The sequence below is a fragment of the Sander lucioperca genome, chromosome 18, assembly GCF_008315115.2.
Source record: "Sander lucioperca isolate FBNREF2018 chromosome 18, SLUC_FBN_1.2, whole genome shotgun sequence".
NCBI lineage: Eukaryota > Metazoa > Chordata > Actinopteri > Perciformes > Percidae > Sander > Sander lucioperca.
This window is the reverse complement of record NC_050190.1, coordinates 6,731,211-6,750,869: the sequence shown is the minus strand read 5'-3', so window position 1 is coordinate 6,750,869 and position 19,659 is coordinate 6,731,211. Positions and strand designations below refer to the sequence as shown.

The following is a 19,659-nucleotide window of genomic DNA, read 5'->3' as shown; positions in this document are numbered from 1 at the left end:
GCAGCTGAAAAAAAATCTTGGTTTTGCAGTGCTTTAACTTTTCGGGCCCTATCTTGCACCCCGCGCAGCGCAAAGCCTGACGCAAGTGTCTTTGCTAGTTTAAGACCGACACAGTTGTCAATTTTCCGTCCAGTGCGCCCATCTGTGCGCCCATGGGCATGCTGGTCTTACACGGAGGTGTGTTCAGGTGCATTCTGGGTGTTCTGGTCTTACAGGGAGATGTGTTCAGGTGCATTCTGGGCGTGCTGGTCTTACAGGGAGATGTGTTCAGATGCATTCTGGGCATATTGCTATCTTGAGGCGGCGGGAAGTGATCGTGCCATTAACCAAGAAAAACCTGGTCTAAAGTTAATAGCAAAAATGAACAGCAAATTAGTAAAATGTGCCTAGGCTCGTGCACGGCGCGCGCACACTATGCTTGTTACACACACAGGGAAGCACAGCAGCACACAAACATGCAAAGGATTACAAATAAAAATATTACGGTGCAAATCCGCCATCAGAATAGCAATGCACCAAGGTACAAACGTGCCTGGCTTTTAAAGGGAATGGGAGATGACTCTCTGATTGGTTTATTGCATGTTACGCCCAAACACACCTATGAATTAATGAAGACACTAAGTACAACCCTTTTGAACCATGTACCCAGCGCACCAGCAAAAGTGGATTTGGACACGCCCTAAACGCACCTGCGCTAGGCGCTTCACGCCGTGCGCGAAGATCGTTAAAATAGGGCCCCTCATCTTCCTTCAGTGTTGTGAGAGTGTACTCCAGACTGTGTCAGTACAGCGTGACATTGTGTTGGGTGTGGTTACAAAGTAGGCTCTGTCAGCTCATTGTGTTTAGGGTGATAATATTGCTCTACGTCTGCAAACCTAGCAGGCAATACATTAGCCAAGACAACCTTATATTAGGCCTGGGTGTTATGGCCAAAATCTTCTCATCTGATATAGGCCATTTCATATCTCTATAACATTATATAGCATGTTCAATAAATAATTAAAGCTAGCAGCGATGGACGGGCCCTCGTGCCTCTGTGCGTGTCGGGGTTACTGGAGGACGCCGCTCCTTGTGACCGTGCATTTGCGCGGCACTCAGTTCATTAGCTGTGAAAAGGGGTGTGGCTAAATTATAGGGGGCGGATCAAACCATCACCAATTAAAAAGGAACTCTCTTCTGATTTCAATGATACCTCACACAAGACTCTACCTTAGATGGGTCAGCATTTATGAAAGGGGCGTGGCTTAAACATAGGGGGCGGGCCAAACCATCACCAATGATGAAGGAACTCTCTGCTGAGTTCAATGATACCTCACACAAGACTCTACCTTAAACGGTTCAAATGTTATGAAAGGGGTGTGGCCTGAGTAAGTGGGCGTGGTTAAAGTATAGGGGGGGCTCAGTATCACATGTTGACCACACATTATAAGTTTCATGTAAATCGGATGATGTTTGTCATATAAGGCGCATTTCCTGTTGCCAGCGGGGGGCGCTATAACCAAAAGTAAATAATTGCCTGTAGATGTCCTCAGGCCTGGACCCTTGTCAATCGTGAGAAATTTCGGGCAGATACGACAACGTACACTCAAGTTACAACAATTTCTTTGTTCATCGCTAAACACTCAAAATGGCCGCCACGCCACACCCACACCGTCTGACGAAAAGTTTTTCTTTTAATAACTTTTCATCTTTAAGGTGTTGGGATGATACAGATCAAATTTGAAGTCCGCCAGAGGAAATCTCTAGGAGGAGTTCGTTAAAGTGTAGCAACTTGACTTTTAGGCCTACTTCCTGTTGCCACTAGGGGGCGCTATGACTTTAAGTAAATATCGGCCTTTATTTGTCCTCAGGGTTGGACTCTTATAAATCCTGAAAAGTTTCGAGCCAGTTGGACAATGTACACTCAAGTTACATCCACTTCCTGTTTTGATGGTGAAACGCACAAAATGGCCACCCCGCTACGGCCACGCCCTATGACGAAAAGTTTTTCTTTTAACAACTTTTCATTTTTAATGTCTTAAGATGGCACAGACCGAATTTGAAGTTGATCGGATGAAATCTCTAGGAGGAGTTCGTTAAAGTACGACGTGGAAATGGCCAAAATCGCACTAATTTCGAACTTTGAAATCAAAATGGTGGACTTGGGTTTAGGGTATGGCTCCAATGACGTTTTTTGTACATCTTGACATGCTACATATGTGTACCAACTTTTGTGAGTCTACGTTAAACGCACTGCAGGGGCTCAATTTTTTTTACTTTGTAGGGGGCGCTAGCGAGACATTTTTGTGCGCCTATTCCCGAAACCCTTAAAATACGTAAATTTTCACCAGACTTAATGCGACTGCCAATTTTGTTGAGTTTTTGAATATGTTAAGCCCCTCAAAAAGCCAATTCATTTGCAGAAAATAATTCCTTCAGTTTCAATAGGGCCTTCGCCGCTGTTGGTGCTCGGGCCCTAGATAGTCTATATAAAATCATAAAGCCTATTTTTGTATACTACTGTGTGAATGAAAAGTACTTACTAAGTGTATTTTCTTATTTTATTAGGAACTTTCTTGGAAAATGAACATAACGTGCAAGGATCAGAATGGGAAGCTTTGTCTTAATGGCGTCAATAATGCCATAACGCAGTTCGGCCTGCTGGGTTTTTGACATCGCAATAGAAACGATATCGAAAAATATATACAATGCATTTTTATATCGTTTTGTTTTATACTGCATGTCAGGGCTGTGAGTCTTTCAGCGTGTTGTGGAGTTTCTATGCTCCCTAGCGGCACAAAAAAACAGGCAGCTTTTAGTAAAAAAAAAAAAAAAAAAAGAAGAAAAGTCATGGTTAGAAAAATACTATTCACTGTTTGCCTGAGACGGGACGCAAATTTAAATTGGATGTGCTACATGTTCATCCTACATGCCACATAAAGGACACACTGCTTTCTGCTTTGGCAAGAGAAAGGTTGGTGTTGGACATAAATGATGACCTGCTGAATTTAATGGGAACAGATTTCCAAGGGATACTGGAACACACATTCACATTTGAGACTAGTTGGATTTCCCGTTTTTCCAGGTTTACTACATGTCTGTGCATTATGTGGGTGAATAAAATAAGGCAACAGGACTCGCACATATGTGCATTTGCCTCTAAGTGCTGACAGCTAAGCAGCTCCTATAAACCAGTGAGCTGCAGTGCTTCTTCATAGTAATGGCTGGTGCACAGGCACAGCCTTGGTGATCCATCAGCGTGGTTCACACTCTGCAACACACACACACACACACACACACACACGGAAGGCGACTGTCGCCACTATAACACCAACACATCTGTGCTTTGGAGTAAGTGAGTTGACAGAGGGAGGAAGAGGAGAGCTGCTCACCTGAAGAACGTGACAAAGAACTGCACCAGATCCATGAAGTTACTGTGCTGCGAGAAGGCGATCTACAAAAGGGAAAGAAAAAAAGACAACAGACCGGGTCAGAAAATCTGCTTTAAAGAGGGAGATTTTAAAACAGGAAGTCAGCATTATACACTCATAAACATGCAGGCTTTAGACTGGAGTCGACCTTGCAGATCTGACAAAAAGGCACACAAACCAGCGAGATAATGCAGCCTCTGCTCACAAAGGCAGAGTGCATATGTATTGTGGATAATATATGTATATTTATGACACTATGTTGTCAGCCTGCGCCTTTACACATAATTGCATATTTTGTAATGTGCATATTTCTAGTGGTTCACAAGTTAAACGACTGTCTAAAGATAAGGGATTTCAAAGGGTTTTTTTTTTTCTTCCTTATCTCACTCACAACTCCTTATTCACAACTACTGGGAGGCTCCCAGTCTGTCTGCTTATCAGTGATCCAGACTTCACCCCTGTCAAAGCAACAACACAGCAGCAGCCTCAGGCCCCTCAGCTGTCCACAGCCTGTGCAAAAAAGAAAAACCTCTTTCCTGCACACGTGGGCAGAAATATTCACTATGTAATCATCACAAGGAGCAATTGTACAAACGATATCCTGTCTTAACCAAGGTTGCCAGGGGTAACATTGGCAGTGCCATACCACCTACCCACCCCTTCGCCTCTACACTTACGCCTACAAACCTCTTCTCTCTCCCCGCCAAAAGCCTCAATGAACATATTCCTGCAGCAACACAACACTGCCTCTTTCTGGTAACATCAGGGTACAGCGTCTCTGGCCCGCAGCAGAATTCCCCTCACACATCTTTCCTCCGAGGTGACACCTTGGACCAGAACTTATCACAGCTCCTGCTTATTATTATTCCTCGGCATAGCAGGGATTTGCATATAATTCCAGTAGAAAAAAGGAGCAGGAGGGTGGGGGAGAAAAAAAGACAAAAGCCGAGAAACCAAGCCGTGCGCATGTCAGATTAGTCTATGAATACTTAATGTGTGCTCAGGAATGACAATACATGCATAGAAAGACTTGATGGGTCAGAATGTGTATAAATCTACAGTGACTTTACTCGAGAGCAACACAGGGCCAAAGGCATTGGTCTCTGTGGTGAGATGACAGAGGAGGGGGGGGGGGTCTCATATACTTGTGTAGTCAGCACCATCTGGCTCGCTAATGTGTTGCTGTTGATTACTGTTGAGCTCCTCGGTGCACTTTCCTCCAGACTGTTGAACACTGAAGAGAAGTTCGAGGTGCAAAATATGCCCAGAGAAACCCTTCTTTTTTTTTTTTTTTTTTTTTAAAAGATGTCATCAGTGTAGATCTCATTGGCGTTTAATTCCCTGCGTATCACAGTGGACGGAGGGTGGCTCCAATGCTGCCAAGATTAGTGCGTTTGATTTCAATCGGGGCACAAATATGCCATCAGTGACTGCAAGCCTTCACAAAGTAATGAATCTTTCCTTTTTTTCCTGAGTAGTCGTTTAATCTACAAAATGTCTTTATAGAGACGATGCTCTCTTTTTGGGATGCCGATGTTTTGAGATCTTGAAAGGTTACTCTCATTAAGTTATTGTTTGGCATTAGTTGTAGTTATTTTAAAAAAAAAAAATAAAAATACTGAAGATTGTGTGAAACTGAGTGGCAGGGATTCGTTTAAGAGCAAAGCTTAGAATAATCACAGAAGCCTTGTCAGCTGGTGTACTTAGAACGTGCTTTGTGACAACGGCCTAACAAAGCCACCTACTTCTCTCTACGATTGGAGATACATACAGTAACAAAATAGTCCCCTTCAAGGACAACGCTAACTTCCTCAACACACAAAAAAACAGCAATGACAGGTGCTTCAGCGTCATGTCATCACTGCATAACCCCAGTTACGAAAGCACAAGCAGGCCGTCTCGCTGAGAAGATGTGCGATAACAGTTATTGTAGCGGCTAATCTCAAGTGTCAGCTGTATGCGGTGCTTTGTCACCAAGCAGCAGGCCGGCGGCGGGAGGGGTGGCCCTGGGTGGCGCTCTCGTTATGTGCCCAGCAGAGGGTGACTCTTTAGGGGCCGGAAAAAAGGATCTTGCTGCAGGGCCTGTTAGCCTGCCGCCGGGCATTAAGAACGCAAAATATTCTGCCTTTAATGGCTTCTGACAGCCACTCGAACCATATTGGAGTTTTGAAGGAAAGTGTCGTTATCAGTGCGCGGGAGGGCTGCTCAACAGGTTCCAGAAAAAATTAAAAAAAGGATAGAGGGAAACTGAATTTTGAATATGGAGGAGCCAGAATGTGTGTGTGTGAGATACTTTTATGCCTGTGTCAGTGCCAGAGCGTACTATATTACAGAACATTCCTTCTTGGGAAAACTCTAAATGTGTTTTTTTTCTCAAATACTTTATCTATTTCTACTATTCTGTATATCTTTAGCCATGCTAGTGCTGCGGCTGTACAGTAATACGGTACATGTCCGTCAGACCATCACTTTTGTACTGAAATTCATGGTTCCCACATGATGTATCCGACTGCATTTAGTGATCCCTGACTTTTCCTCTAGCAGCACGCCAAGTACAGCCTCACTGAGCCGCTAGCATGGCTTTAGACTCAAAATACAAAATAATGAGTAGTTGGTCGATTTACAAAAAGTATCTTAATATTTTTTTGTTGACAAAATGATGCTGTCCTATATTAATGATTATAAGCAAATTTAAATTTGGTTCAACATGCGTCAAGAGTTTTGTCTAACATATTGCCTAACTGTGAAACACAGCTGATTGCATTTTCTATTTATGAATATAAACTCAGCAAAAAAAAAAAAAAAAAAAAACATCCCCTTTTTCAGGACACTGTATTTTTGTAAAAATCCAAATTACTTTACAGATCTTTTTTGTAAAGGGTTTAAACAATGGTTGTCATGCTTGCTCAATCAACCACAAACAATTAATGAACATGCACCTGTGGAACGGTCGATAAGACAGTAACAGCTTAAAGGCGGTAGGCAATTAAGATCACGGTTATAAAAAATTATGAAAGTAAAGGGACCGTTCTACTGACTCGACTGACTGAAAAACACTAACAGAAAGACGCCCAGGGTCCCTGCTAATCTGCAGACGTGCCTTAGGCATGCTACAAAGAGGCATGAGGACAGCAGATGTGGCCAGGGCAATACATTCCAATGTCTCTACTGTGAGATGCCTAAGACAGCGCTACAGGGAGACAGGAAGCACAGCTGATCGTCCTTGCAGTGGCAGACCACGTGTAACAACACCTGCATAGGATCAGTACATCCGAATATCACACCTGCATAGGATCGGTACATCCAAATATCACACCTACAGGATGGGTACAGGATGGCAAAAACAACCAGAAGAACTGGCCAGTCTGGTGCAGTACATGAGGAGGAGATGCACTTAATCAGTGACGGAATGTAACTAAGTACATTTACTGAAGTACTGTACTTAAGTACAAATTTGAGGTACTTGTACTTTACTTGAGTCTTTTACTGGTTACTTCACAAATTAAGATTGTTGCACACAAAACACATGTAATTTATGAAATATGTTTTATTATAAATTGAACTACCCAACAATATACAGGCCTATAAGTCCAGCTGAAATGATTAGATGATTTGAACGGTTTGGATCGTTTCCAGTTTCTAAAATGTGAAGATTTTTCTGCATTAAGGACTTTTACTTTTAAAGTACATTTTCCTGATGATACGTGAACATACTTTTACTCAAGTAACATTTTCAATGCAGGACTTTTACTTGTAACAGAGTATTTTTTACAGTGTGGAATTAGTACATTTTCAAAATGTATGAATATGCAAATAATCTTTTGATATTTGAATTTGTCGGGATTAAATGTTATCTACCGTTTCAATAATAAGTAGCTGGCTGATTTAAGGTTGTACCCACCACTGTTACAAGCTGGCAAAGCTGCTCAGTTTGTGTTTCCTAACCTCTCTGTGATCAGTATCAAAAACACTTCTATCAGGCAGCCGTGCACGGCCCAGATAAACACCACACCGGTCCACGCGGACACGCGGCGCGGCCCAGCCAGCTGATAGCTACAGCTGCTGCGACGCCACGGCAGGGTATTCAATTGGAGGCTGTTCTAATCTCTACTATATCATGACATGTTCACTAAGGCATGGAACAGGAGATCACAGCTCTTTAATGTAATTAGTGTGGGATTTGCCTTTCATTACAAACATAATTAAATTCAGATCCATTCTTCTTTAGTAGAATGAAAAAAAGAGGGGTGGGAGAAGTCCTCGCAGACTAATTTCAGTGCAACTGATTTCACTTTGATGATCTGAGCTGCTCGACGGTCATGAAGTCACCACAGATTAACTTTGACTATTGTAAAGAGTCTCAATTTTGGTGGGTCAAAAATGATTATATCAAAGTGTTCCTCCTGCAATCCAACATCTGTGCTTTTCAGAAGTTTTGTATATTGTATCTGGTACACATTAGGTGCAACATTGTTATATATACCAAGAACTGGAGGCAAACTGTTCAGTTTTTGGGGTAGAATAATGTGTGCTGCTGATTATATGCAACAGATTGACTGGTGAGTGCAACAAGTGGGGTCAATGGACAAAAACAAACTATTGCAAAAGGCGTGCACGCTGTTCTAACGCTACTTCCGACCACATGAAAGCAAACAAAAGCAACCTTGACGTATTGTGTGGGAGAGCGAGCAGGAGAAAGAGAGTGAGCGCTCTGTACAGCTGCACACTAAAGCTGGGAGAGAGAGAGGGCTGAGCTTGCACACAGCCCACTCTGAATGCAGCATGTGTTTCAACTTAACATTCCACTTTGCCCTTGCACTTTCTCGGCTGCTGTTTATCAACCGTTTTCCAACACTCTAATTTTGCCTGCCAACGCTGCTGGAGTACCAACCGCCTACGATTACACACACACACACACACACACACACACACACACACACACACACACACACACACAATGCCAAACTGCAGTAGACCACTGAAGGCAAAAAAGAAAAAGGCAACAAAATAAAAATGCTGTTATTAAGAAGAACTGGTGAAAAAAAGGATTTTGAGACGAGGAGCAGAGGCAGAAAAAGAACGAGAGAAACGAGTGGAAAATGTTACCTCGCTGACGAAGGTAAAGCTCCATGAGTGCAAGGAAGAAAAATGACACGCTAGCAGACCTGCGTGCTTTGGTTTCAAGGACAGGGCTGATCTTCTATATGATCCCACCCAGCAAGACAGAAGGTGAGGTGGACCAGAGGAGGCTGAGAGAAGGGGGGGGAGCTGCACTGGAGATCTCCTGAGGCTGGCTGGCAGCAGCTGGAGATCTGAAGCTGAGAGAACTAAAAGCCCTCACAAGACAGGACACGGAAGATGGAGGCAGGAGGAGGGCAGGGGGAAGGAGGTTGCACGGGGCAACCAGTCAAATCACTTCCAAAGTGATCGGGGAGGCACACAGGCGGGCAGGCAGCATGGAGCGCACACAACCCAGGCCCAGAGCACCCTGCGCTCCCAAACCAGCACCAGCCAATCCTGGCAGTGCATTCATTCACTGCATCAAACCTAATACCAATGCTGAGCTTATTCAATCCTTTATTATGCTGCAAAAACACCCATAAACTAACTATGTACACATGTGATCAAAACTGTGAAAAACTGCTTTGAAACAAAGTACTTGAACAGTTTTACTTAACCGCTATACATGCATAAGAATGTCGACACAAAGCTATGGGGTATTTTATATTATTCAAGGTATTTTATATTCTACTCCACCTCTGAAGCACTAATCCATTTCAGTTGTGTGGTCAAATATCAACAAATCTAATTCACAATGTCGGAGTTACTTACAAAGTGCTTTTCTAAAGGTCCTGAGATGCAGTGCCCTGCTATGACATGAACTACTACGACTACCATTTGTAGCCACTGTTCCATTATCTTTATTGTGACTATTAATCACCATACCCCCAAACGGCACCGTCAGATACCGCCTACCAAGAGTTTTTCCTCGCCACTGTCACATTAGCCACTGCTAATGCTTGCTCTTGGGTAAATTACTGGAATTGTTGGGGCTTTGTAAATTATAGAGTGTGGTCTATACCTACTCTATCTGTAGTGTCTCGAGATAACTCTTGTTATGATTTTATACTATAAATAAAATTTAATTGAATTGAGATCTGTTGTACAAGAGAGCCATCTTGGTCCCAATTTAAGAGTCCTAAGCACTATGGTCTATATCTGGACACTACAGAGTGCATTATCATGCTTATACCATGGCAACAAACCACTGGCAAAAAGAGAAACTATTTAAAATGATGACCTCATGCTGCACTAGTGTGTTTAACTAAAAATCCAAATTACAAATTGATTAAAAAAAAAGAAAAACTTTATTTGCATAACTAACGCCTATTGGTTGACACATTACATTGATCTCTAACTACCAAATGTTCTGTCCCAGGACAGTTAAAACCAATGCCAATTTCTTACAATAAATCCTGCTTTAATGAAGGTTTTTGTTGAAACGGTTTCGAGAGGCGTCGATTCAACTTTATGGTTAATTTGGAGTCTGTAGTTTGTGGTGTTGTTGAATATTACGTTATACTGAGAGGTGTTTCTAATATCCAGACCAGGGCTCTTCAAAAGAGGGTCCAACACATTATTAGCAAATATAAATCCCCACTGATGATAGGCATACTATCCTATAGGTAAGGTAGTCACTAAAGTAGCCATCCACAGATACACTATATCTTAAGGATTCACTGAGCCACATGTATGTTTTAACATTAAAACATGATTTATAAAATCATTCCAACAATTAGTAGGCTACTTTAATAGCTTAGTATTACAAGCTACTGTAGGCCGAGTTTAACACGCAACTTCATTTTATACAATATATGTAGTAGGGGGTCTCTGCTCCATCTCTCTTTCAGTTAATGGGCCCTTGGCTTAAAAATGTTGAAGACCACTGATGAATGAAGACTACCCATAGTGATATAATGGGGTGGGGAATTTGAGTTTAGCTATGTGTACTTAATAAACTGGCAACTCCCGAGGTGTACAGCTGTATGATGGGCAGCTGTGGCTCAGGAGGTAGACACTTTGTCCGGTAAGGTAGAAAGATATATAGGTGCAGACATTTCCCATGATTGTTATGGACATCTACTAGCCAATCAGAAACAAGTATCTTCCGTGATGATGTAAACCGAGTAAGTGGATGACAACACAGAACAGCTGGCATATTAACAGTTTTTGCATATTAACGGGTCCATTTATTCACACTATGAGTATACTGAAATGAATTGACTTTTATCTTGTTGCAAATTAAGCAAATACAGGCATTAAACATCAACATTACGTTGGCACGACGTACAGTACAAACTATTGAGGGACAGTTTTCTCTCCTTCAGCCTGCCACATGGCAGCGGTTCACCGAGTGCAGCTGCGACTGTAGCTCGGCTGCATAAACACACCGCCAGCTACCAAGCAAGCAGATACAAAGCTCTATTCACAACTACAGCCAGGGAGCCACATCAACACTGGGGGAAAGCTTCTGTGCACCAAATGCAGGAACTTTCTCCCCCCCCCCCTCCTACCAGTGACCACATTTTACTGGTAACTGCCAACATTTACATTCTGCCATTTTACCAGCCAACGTTTTTGGTTTCATAGAGTAGAAAAGTAGCTTGTAAATCAGACAAGCTGACCAGTCATGGTGAAAATTGACCGCAGTTTTGCTGCACTTTGATCCAAAATATGTGGGGCTATGACTGTATGCATAGGTGTTTATTCATTTGTACACATACGCACAAGCCTCTGCATGTAAAAGACCATTAGGAGACCTGACGCGCAATTTAATAGATGCTTCTATTCAAAGTGCATGAATACATTTTTAGCATAAGTAGCGCTGCTGCAGTCGGTGAATATTCATGACAGCTTTGCCTGTTGAAGTTTGTACTCATGTTGTACTTGAGTAAATCATGCTTTTATCACATTTTACGCTCTTATTAAATCATGCTGCTCTTGAAATGTTTGTGCATTACTTAAAGAGGCAACATGACTTGGCATTGAAGCTGCACCGGAAGATCGTTTCTCTCACATTTCTCACTTTTTCTTCATCTAATGGCGAGTCATTTCGAATTTCCATTTCTGTCATATTTCATTCATATTCATTCCAGGCATCACCGTCATTTCTGCTTTCCTATGCTGTCAAAGCACAAAGCCCCCCCCCCCCCATTTACAGTTTTCAAGCGTTGTATCGAACCAATCAGCTTTCTTTCTCTGGTCAACATTTCAGTCAGTGGATGCGGATCCTTGGATGTCACAGCTGAGTGTGTCATCCCGTCTGTCAGAATTAAATCTGGCCAGTTAAGATGATGTGGTTTAAATGAATTGCAAATGTAAGTTAAATGTTCAATTCAATGTTATTTATAGTAGCAAATCATAACAAGAGTTATCTTTAGACACTTAGGGTAGGTCTAGACCAACAATTCCTATAATTTTCTCCAAGAGCATGCATTTGCTGCAACAGTGTGCAGTATGTTTTTAGCAAATTTAAAGTGCCGGCATGCATTTAGTGCAACGGTAGCGAGGAAAAACGTCCTTTTAGGCAGAGTGTGTGTAATGGGTAGATAAAATGGCCACATATAAAACCGTTACCCCCTCCTATTTTTTAATTTTATTACATTTAAGATAACAGTTCGATGTAGGTAGATGGTGCTGTTGCACTGCTTCACCGTAGTGGGTTGCCGTGGAGACGGTAGCTCGAGCGCTCAGAAATAAACATCCAGCGCTTGAGAAAGACAATTTCTGTATCCCCACTTCTTTCCAACCCACAGGTGTATTTTTAAACCTTTCCAATCTCTGTTAATATGTATCAAAAGAGTATATCACCAGTACGGTTGTCTATATGATGTTTTCATGTTCTGTGTAGAAAGGTTAGTAGGAGGTGTTTGATGTGCGCGTGCCTGTAGACACACACGCAAACGGCAGACCGATGCGTTGTGTTAGTGATTTATTATCACACCGTCATGTGAACAGTTTAAATCTTAATATAGTATTCTTGGTATTTGATCTACGAAAAGCTTGTTTGTATTGTAATTTCATAGAAGTAATCCAATGTAGCCCCTGATCTGTTGTATGTGTTCACTTTAAAGGAATAATCTAACAGAGAGCAAGAGAGCCATGTAGCCTCTGTCTACATACTTGAATGTGCTATAGCAATTGTTTCAAGATGTAATATGATCTGTAGTGTCATGTATATTTGATATATTATACAGTAAGATTGGTATCTATTTCACAATTATTAATAATAGTTATTAACGGGTTTTGTATTTTATCTGATCTATACCAATGCTTTACATATTGGTTTGCTTATTGTATTCAGTGTAATTATAGATCATTTCTATATTATATAGTCCATGTAATGGTTAAAGTTACGGTTTAGGATCTCTTAGTATTATTGAGATATTTATATAATTATAGCATATTTTATAATTTTATGTGTTGTTAATTGCCAAGTGTCCTAGTGTGTGCCAGGCCTATCTGTTGGCATTGTTATTTAATTACTTTTTGAAAAGAAACTCAAACAACAAAAAAAGAGAGATATTTGGTTCAGAAATAAACATCCAGCGCTTGAGAAAGACATCATTTCTGTATCTCCACTTCTTTCCAACCCACAGTGCTATCCAGCCTGTGGCTTTGTACCTGCCCAGATTGCCCTAGGTCTGAGGCCGGTAACACGCACGCAATATGTTTTTAGCAAAGTTAAAGTGCCAGCATGCATTTAGTGCAGCAGTAGTGAGGAAAAACGTCCTTTTAGGCAGAGCGCGTGCAATATGTTTTTAGCAAAGTTAAACTGCCACACATTGACATCAAGTGCAGCTTGACTATAAGGTCAAATGGTTATGCTGTAACACAAACTATGTCTTGCTCCATATCCAAGTGAACCAGCTGTACTAGTTGTGTTTTGGATGAAGCAAAGCAAAGCCTACTTGAATCTTAATGGGCCACGTGAAGTTGCTGACGTAGACAAAGAAGGTTATGTTTGGGCTGTTGCGGAAATCAAAGTTCTCGTTGGAGAAGCTGTCCTTGAACTCCTTGATGTTGCTCCGAGAGACGATAGGGACCTCCTCCCCGGTCTGGGTGCCTGCTGAATGACAGAGAGGAACAGAAAACCACAACAATTAATCTGTTGATCATTTTTTGGCTCAAATATTTGTTTTCCTATAAAATGTGAAAAAGAGCCAAAGGGGAGATTGCTTCAACCTGAAGACCTTCAAATGACTGTGATATGACATTTTAAAAAAAGAAGCAGCCAATCGTCCCGTTTGAGAAGCTAGATCACAAGGTAGGTTTGGCATTTTTTAATGATTATTTGATAATCAATTTTCTGTCATCATCTTATTGTTTCAGCTCTACTTGGGTATTTGTGGAGACCTACCGGTGAAGCTAGTGGCCCAGGTTATGTTCAGGTTGAAGTTCTTTGAGGCATTTATGAACATGTCTAGATCCCGGTTTGGCTGGGGAGGGAGAGAGGACACAGAAAGCATGCAGTCATCATCGTCATTAGCATCAACATTGGTGTCATTATATCATGTAAATGTGCAGAGGAGAAAGATGAATAAAAAAAGAAGCATGAACAAAATGTGTACCAGGTCAAAAAGCTCCTCTGCGCGCATGCACACACACACACACCCTAAAATGTAAGTTACACACATAATAACACCGTCACTGTCACGCAGAGAAAAGTTACACCTTTCAGCACACAGACTGTAGACAGCCCTTTTAATTAGTCATTGCACATTTCTAATGTATGATTTATGTGGGCAAATCACACACACACACAAGTTTGCAGCTGTACAAACAGTTACTGTGGTGCAGACTAGAGCATATTTGCACAGCTAATGGAGCTGCATTAGCAAAACAAGTGTTTGAACGAGCCAATGATGGAAACGATGAGCATTAAAAAAGTAAGTGCCGTTGTACAGTGATATCAGCTTTGATAACGTCAAGTAGGTGTAAATTGAGAGCTAATTAGTTTGCATACTGATTTAAAGGCAGCATTTCTTAATTATCATTTTAACAGCTTCAGTGGAGATGAATGATTAATGTTGTGAAAATCTGAAATATTTTCTTAAATTTATCGTCAAAGGCGTATAATTCTGCAGCATATTGAAGCTCACTGAATAACTGCTGAACATGACAGTACGTCGTCGTCCAGAAGGTGCTCAGGTTTGCCTCATCTGACTCTACAGAAGCGAGACAGTGAAAAAGGCAGACATGGATATACTTGCACACCTCTGACTGACAGAGGGGTCACAGCTCTGCATTGGTTACTATGTGTTGAACACTTTGTCAGGGGGAAATTACCATCTGCAATATTGAATCTGATCCTGGTGTTTCAGCTTGGGCTCCAGATGCTGCAGCCAGGTAAACAGGACTGGACAAGCTTTTATTAGCTGGGGAAACATCTGCGTGATTGGAGTGGAGTTCACACTACGACATTACACTTCAGGCTGATGTCATTAATGTCCAGTGTTGTAATGTAACAAAGTAAAAATACTTAGTCACTATACTTCAGTAGAATCTTCACGTATTTCTGCTTTACTTTGTAATTTCTATTTCTGGAAACGTTCACTTTTACTCCACTACATATCCTAAATAAAATGCATACTTTTACTCCGATACATTTCCCCTCAGCGTCTCCGTTACCCGTTACTCGCAAGAAATGTTTTCGTATGTTGGAGTGAACTAAAAAAAATGAAAATTCAAAGTAATATTCTAAAAGGTGACTTTAACTTCTACCATAGTTATGTAGTAAAGTTATGTTTCTGGTAAGATACCTGTATAAGGTATTGCTTTCAAGTACTTTATACAAGACTGTTAATGTCTGTTTGTGTCATGGCTAGGCCTGCACGATTCGGATTTTTTTAGCTTAGAATTGATATCACGATTCTCTGCCATGATGGTTATTGCACACATGAACCGTGACAAAACAAAAGAAATTGGCAGTACCAAACAGATTTTTTTTTTTTGGACCTATAGCACATTGCGCATCACCACAAGCCTGTAAACATAGAGGTTTCAACGAATAAAGAAAATAAAGTACATACTGGCCATTTAAGTACAGTAGGCTACCAAAAATAGTGACATATAACACATTCAAACATGGCAAACAATTTCTTGCAGCTTAATGAAGAAAAGACCGAAGTCCTTATTGTTGCTCCGGATACCACAGCCTCCAAAGTTGTTAATCTTTTGGGGTCCCTTTCCTCAGTGGTACAGTCCAATCTTAGAAACCTTGGTGTCATATTTGATCAGAAAATGTTTCTTGAACAACATATCAGGTCACTGACCCGTACATGTTTCTTTCAACTGAGAAACATTGCTAAACTTAGGACCGTGGTTTCACAAAGTGAACTTGAGATGATCATTCATGGTTTTGTTTCATCACGGCTTGATTACTGCAACTCCATTTTCACTTGTCTTAGCAAGTCATCCCAGGAACGTCTGAAACTAGCGCAGAATTCTGCTGCTAGGCTGTTGACCAGGTCCACCAGAATGTCACACATCACTCCTGTGTTATCCATGTTACATTGGCTTCCAATAAAGTTTAGGATACAATTTAAGGTTCTAGTTATTACATATAAAGCATTGCATGGACAGGCGCCTGTTTACATCTCCGACCTGCTCCATCCGTACATCACTAACAGGTCTCTCAAATCTTCTAACCAGGGACTACTGGTTGTCCCACGCACTCGTTTAAAGACTAAGGGCGATCGTTCCTTTGAAGTGGTAGCTCCGACTCTGTGGAACGCCCTTCCTGTTAACTTACGTTCTGCAGTCTCGGTTGACGCTTTTAGAAAACAACTGAAAACATACTTGTTTCAACTGGCTTTTGTCTAATGTTTGTAATTTTGGGTTTTATTCTTTTAATCCTCATTGGAATTGCTTTTGTTATTGCTTGATTTTCTCTGTTTTGGATTCTATTGTATTTTAATCAAATGTTTTTTGTGTGAAGCACTTTGTGACTGTCTGTGAAAGGTGCTATATTAAATAAATTACTTACTTACTTAAGCTAGATATGGCCCTGATACAGGCTCTATCTGAACTTCAACATGTCTTTACATAATTAAAACATGTCAATCAACATGCTGCAGCTACAGCTTCAGTCTCTAGAGAAATGGAGTTTGTTAATTGCCAATTTAAGTACAGTATCAAAAACAGAATAATTTTTGAGCACACTCTTTAACTGCTTGCCTTTCATGGCCGAAATCATTGCGGTTTGTTTTTCCTTTGAAATTAAAAATCCCCCTCATTACTTTTGAAGAGTTTAAAACAATATACTCAAGCATTTTGAATGCCACTACTCGTTTTTCTTTGATGTGTTGCTAATGACAATTGTGCGTGCCAAATAGGAATGTCTGTGTGTTTGTCAATACTTGTGTTTGTCCAGTGAAAACCATGTATGTCCAGATGTGATGATTTTTACTTTTTAATTTCTCAGATAAACTAAAAAGGATTAAATGATCCGTTCAGAAGCTCCGCCCCCCAGATTGACTGACAGATAACTACTGGCCGGCCAGCACAGTCACATGCAGCCCCCCCCCCCCCCACCACCATCAAGTGTCACCGTCTGTTGCTGATTAGCTGAAATAGTGTTTTGTGGCTCGTGCACTCCTTCTGTTTGTTTTCCATTTACACAGCCAGGGCTGTGTATTAACGTCGGATTTCTTTCCAGCGCACACAGAAAATAAAGAGCTAGGTGACCGTGAGGAGGTATTTGCTGAATTTGACAGTGTATTGGATTAACATCACTTACTATACCTTTTTAAAGTTACAACTGGAGAAATGCCTATGGGTGAAACTTATTTTTTTTGACAATAAACGAGGTGAGAGGGAAAAGAAAAGCAAACTAATCTCCATCATCATCACCTGGTGCTGACTTTACAATCTTTAATCCTAAGAAAAGGTGACAGCTGCTGTGACGGCGGGGCGTTCCCTGTCAGACACATACCTCCTCAGGTGTGGCCACAAAGTTGATGGCGGTGTAGTAGCGGTCGTCCTCCTGCGACAGGCTGAAGGTGAACTGGTAGTCGATGAGAAGCGTGTCTGTTTGAAGTGATTGAGCCGGGCGGTGTGGGTGTGGGAGAGCGTGGTGGGGATTACAAAAGAAGAAAAAAAGAAGAACAGCTCGATTTAGTTTAGTTTGAAAGTCACACGAGAGCATGTTTTCACACAGTGTTCGGAGCAGGAAATTACCCAGAGCCCCTTTCTTTTTTCGTTTTCAAAATCTGACTGAAAAAAAATTGACTTTCTTGGATGAACCTGGAGCCTTCAGTGTGTGTTGTCTGTGTTTAAGGTGATGACAGAGGCAGGGTTATGTGGCAGTGTGCAAGCCTGCATTAAACAACAGCTGGAGATCACTGTCACTAGACCGTGACAATATACAACAGCAAACAGAAATGATCTGGAAACTGTAACATCCAATTTCCATTCTCTTCCAGACTTTATCAACCTGCAGAGAAAAAATTATTTCCTTTCAAACTTACTGGCCACTATATTCCAAAACCTTGTTGATCCCTTCTCACGCCGGTTCAAATAAATGCGGGGAAATAACAACTGCTGCCAAAAAAATAATATTTTAATCTTTGGGTTGGTAATACCCCCTTCATACAGGAGACAACGTGGGTCTACTGAGCATGCTGCTGAACCACTCATCCAGTGTTTGTGACGCTGTGAAAGTTTAATGTTCCATTTACTATACTGCAAAACTATAGATTTACACAGAATTATGTTAGATACAGTCTGTGAATACCAAAGAAAGTGTCTGTCTGCACTCACTCACCTACTCATTAGGGCTGCACGATATGAGAAAAATGTGTGATATGCGATAACGCTGAATATCGCAATACCGTTATTACGTGCGATAAATAAACAGATACCAAAGTGTGCTCAGTTCTGCTGCTTTCAGTATTCTGCTAAAATACAACTAACTGCTCGTTGAATTTAAATCTAATGAAAGGAAATCATTTCCAACATTCTTTTATTGAACATTTGAGAAGTGACAGTTACATTTTAAAGTGCAGTTTTCTACTGACATTTTCTTTCAACTAACACAAAACATCTCTGAGTGTCTTTGGCGATACGTCGCAGCCTTTTGCAGTGTGTTTATTGCGCCAGTTGATATCGTAATGACGATAACAAAACGATATATTGTGCAGCCCTGGTACTCATTTTAGGACATGCTCAGATCTCAGACTCAGGTGTCAGACTCAAACGAAAAGGCATCAGGTCTCGGATGAAAAGGCATCAGGTCTGAGGCGAATCGGCATCGGAGTAGCCTAAAAGTCACTCAGTCTCAGAAAAACCTCTGTCATCTTCAGACAAAACAGCATTAGGTCTGCGACATGTTTTTAAAAAGCGCTTTCTCCTCTGGCTGTTATTTCTTTAAAACATCAAACTACTTGAGATCTACTTTGATTTGAGAGCCATGTAACTGTCTTGGTATTGACAGTTTCTTAATAAAAACACACAGAACAGACACACACACACGGTAATTTGAATTCCACTTACAGTAGCACGTTCCTTTGAGAGGGTTGCCTTGGTAACGATTCTCGACTTCACACCTGAAAAAGAGAGGTGGACGATAGATGAAGGGAAATGAGGCAAAACATGGGGGAATGGCTGCAAATGGGGAATAAATGAAGACCGAAGGTGAATTCAGACAATTTAATTGCTGACAAAAAAGAAAACTAAACGGGAGCAAATCCACGCGTTGCACGTGGAGCGGAGATAACACACAGGAGTGCGAGTCTTTACCTGCAGTCATGTGCATTTAGAGCCCGATGAAAAGAACACGTATGAAGAAGGATGAAACAGATACTTTCTGTATACGAAAATAGCCTCACTTCCATACTGATGACCACTCATTTGTGAAACTGTCTCTCAAGTTTTTGAGAAGCCTCTGTAATGAAGACCAGGGTTAAGATTCATGCTGCTTGTACTTATGAACAGCTGCTGTTACAGTATGCCAAGAGAAAAGGGAGTCTTGTCTTAAAACATATTTGCATGGTTGCTTGCAGGTTTTTTGTAAATTTACGTTTCGAAACAAAACCCTTGAATTCCCAGTGGTTCGATATACCTTTGCACATGAAAAAATGCTTTCTTGACTTTTGAAAGCGTGCAGGTGCAGATTTACAGTATATCAGTGATGTTCACACAACACACAAATAAAGTTCCAGAGTCAAAAATACTGCATATGATGGAA

The 19,659-nt window shown here is 41.2% G+C and overlaps 1 protein-coding gene across 1 annotated transcript in view; it reads right to left on the bottom strand.

Moving 5' to 3' along the window:
* The window catches only part of atrn (attractin), a gene marked incomplete at its 5' end in the record, with an annotated part of 143,974 nt that overhangs the window by 83,767 nt on the left and 40,548 nt on the right, over positions 1–19,659 (bottom strand). Inside the window, 5 exons of the mRNA XM_031310211.2 lie at positions 3,372–3,433; positions 13,382–13,539; positions 13,831–13,909; positions 17,407–17,501; positions 18,966–19,018. Coding sequence (XP_031166071.2) covers positions 3,372–3,433; positions 13,382–13,539; positions 13,831–13,909; positions 17,407–17,501; positions 18,966–19,018 — 447 coding nt within the window. The remainder of the gene's footprint in view (positions 1–3,371; positions 3,434–13,381; positions 13,540–13,830; positions 13,910–17,406; positions 17,502–18,965; positions 19,019–19,659) is intronic.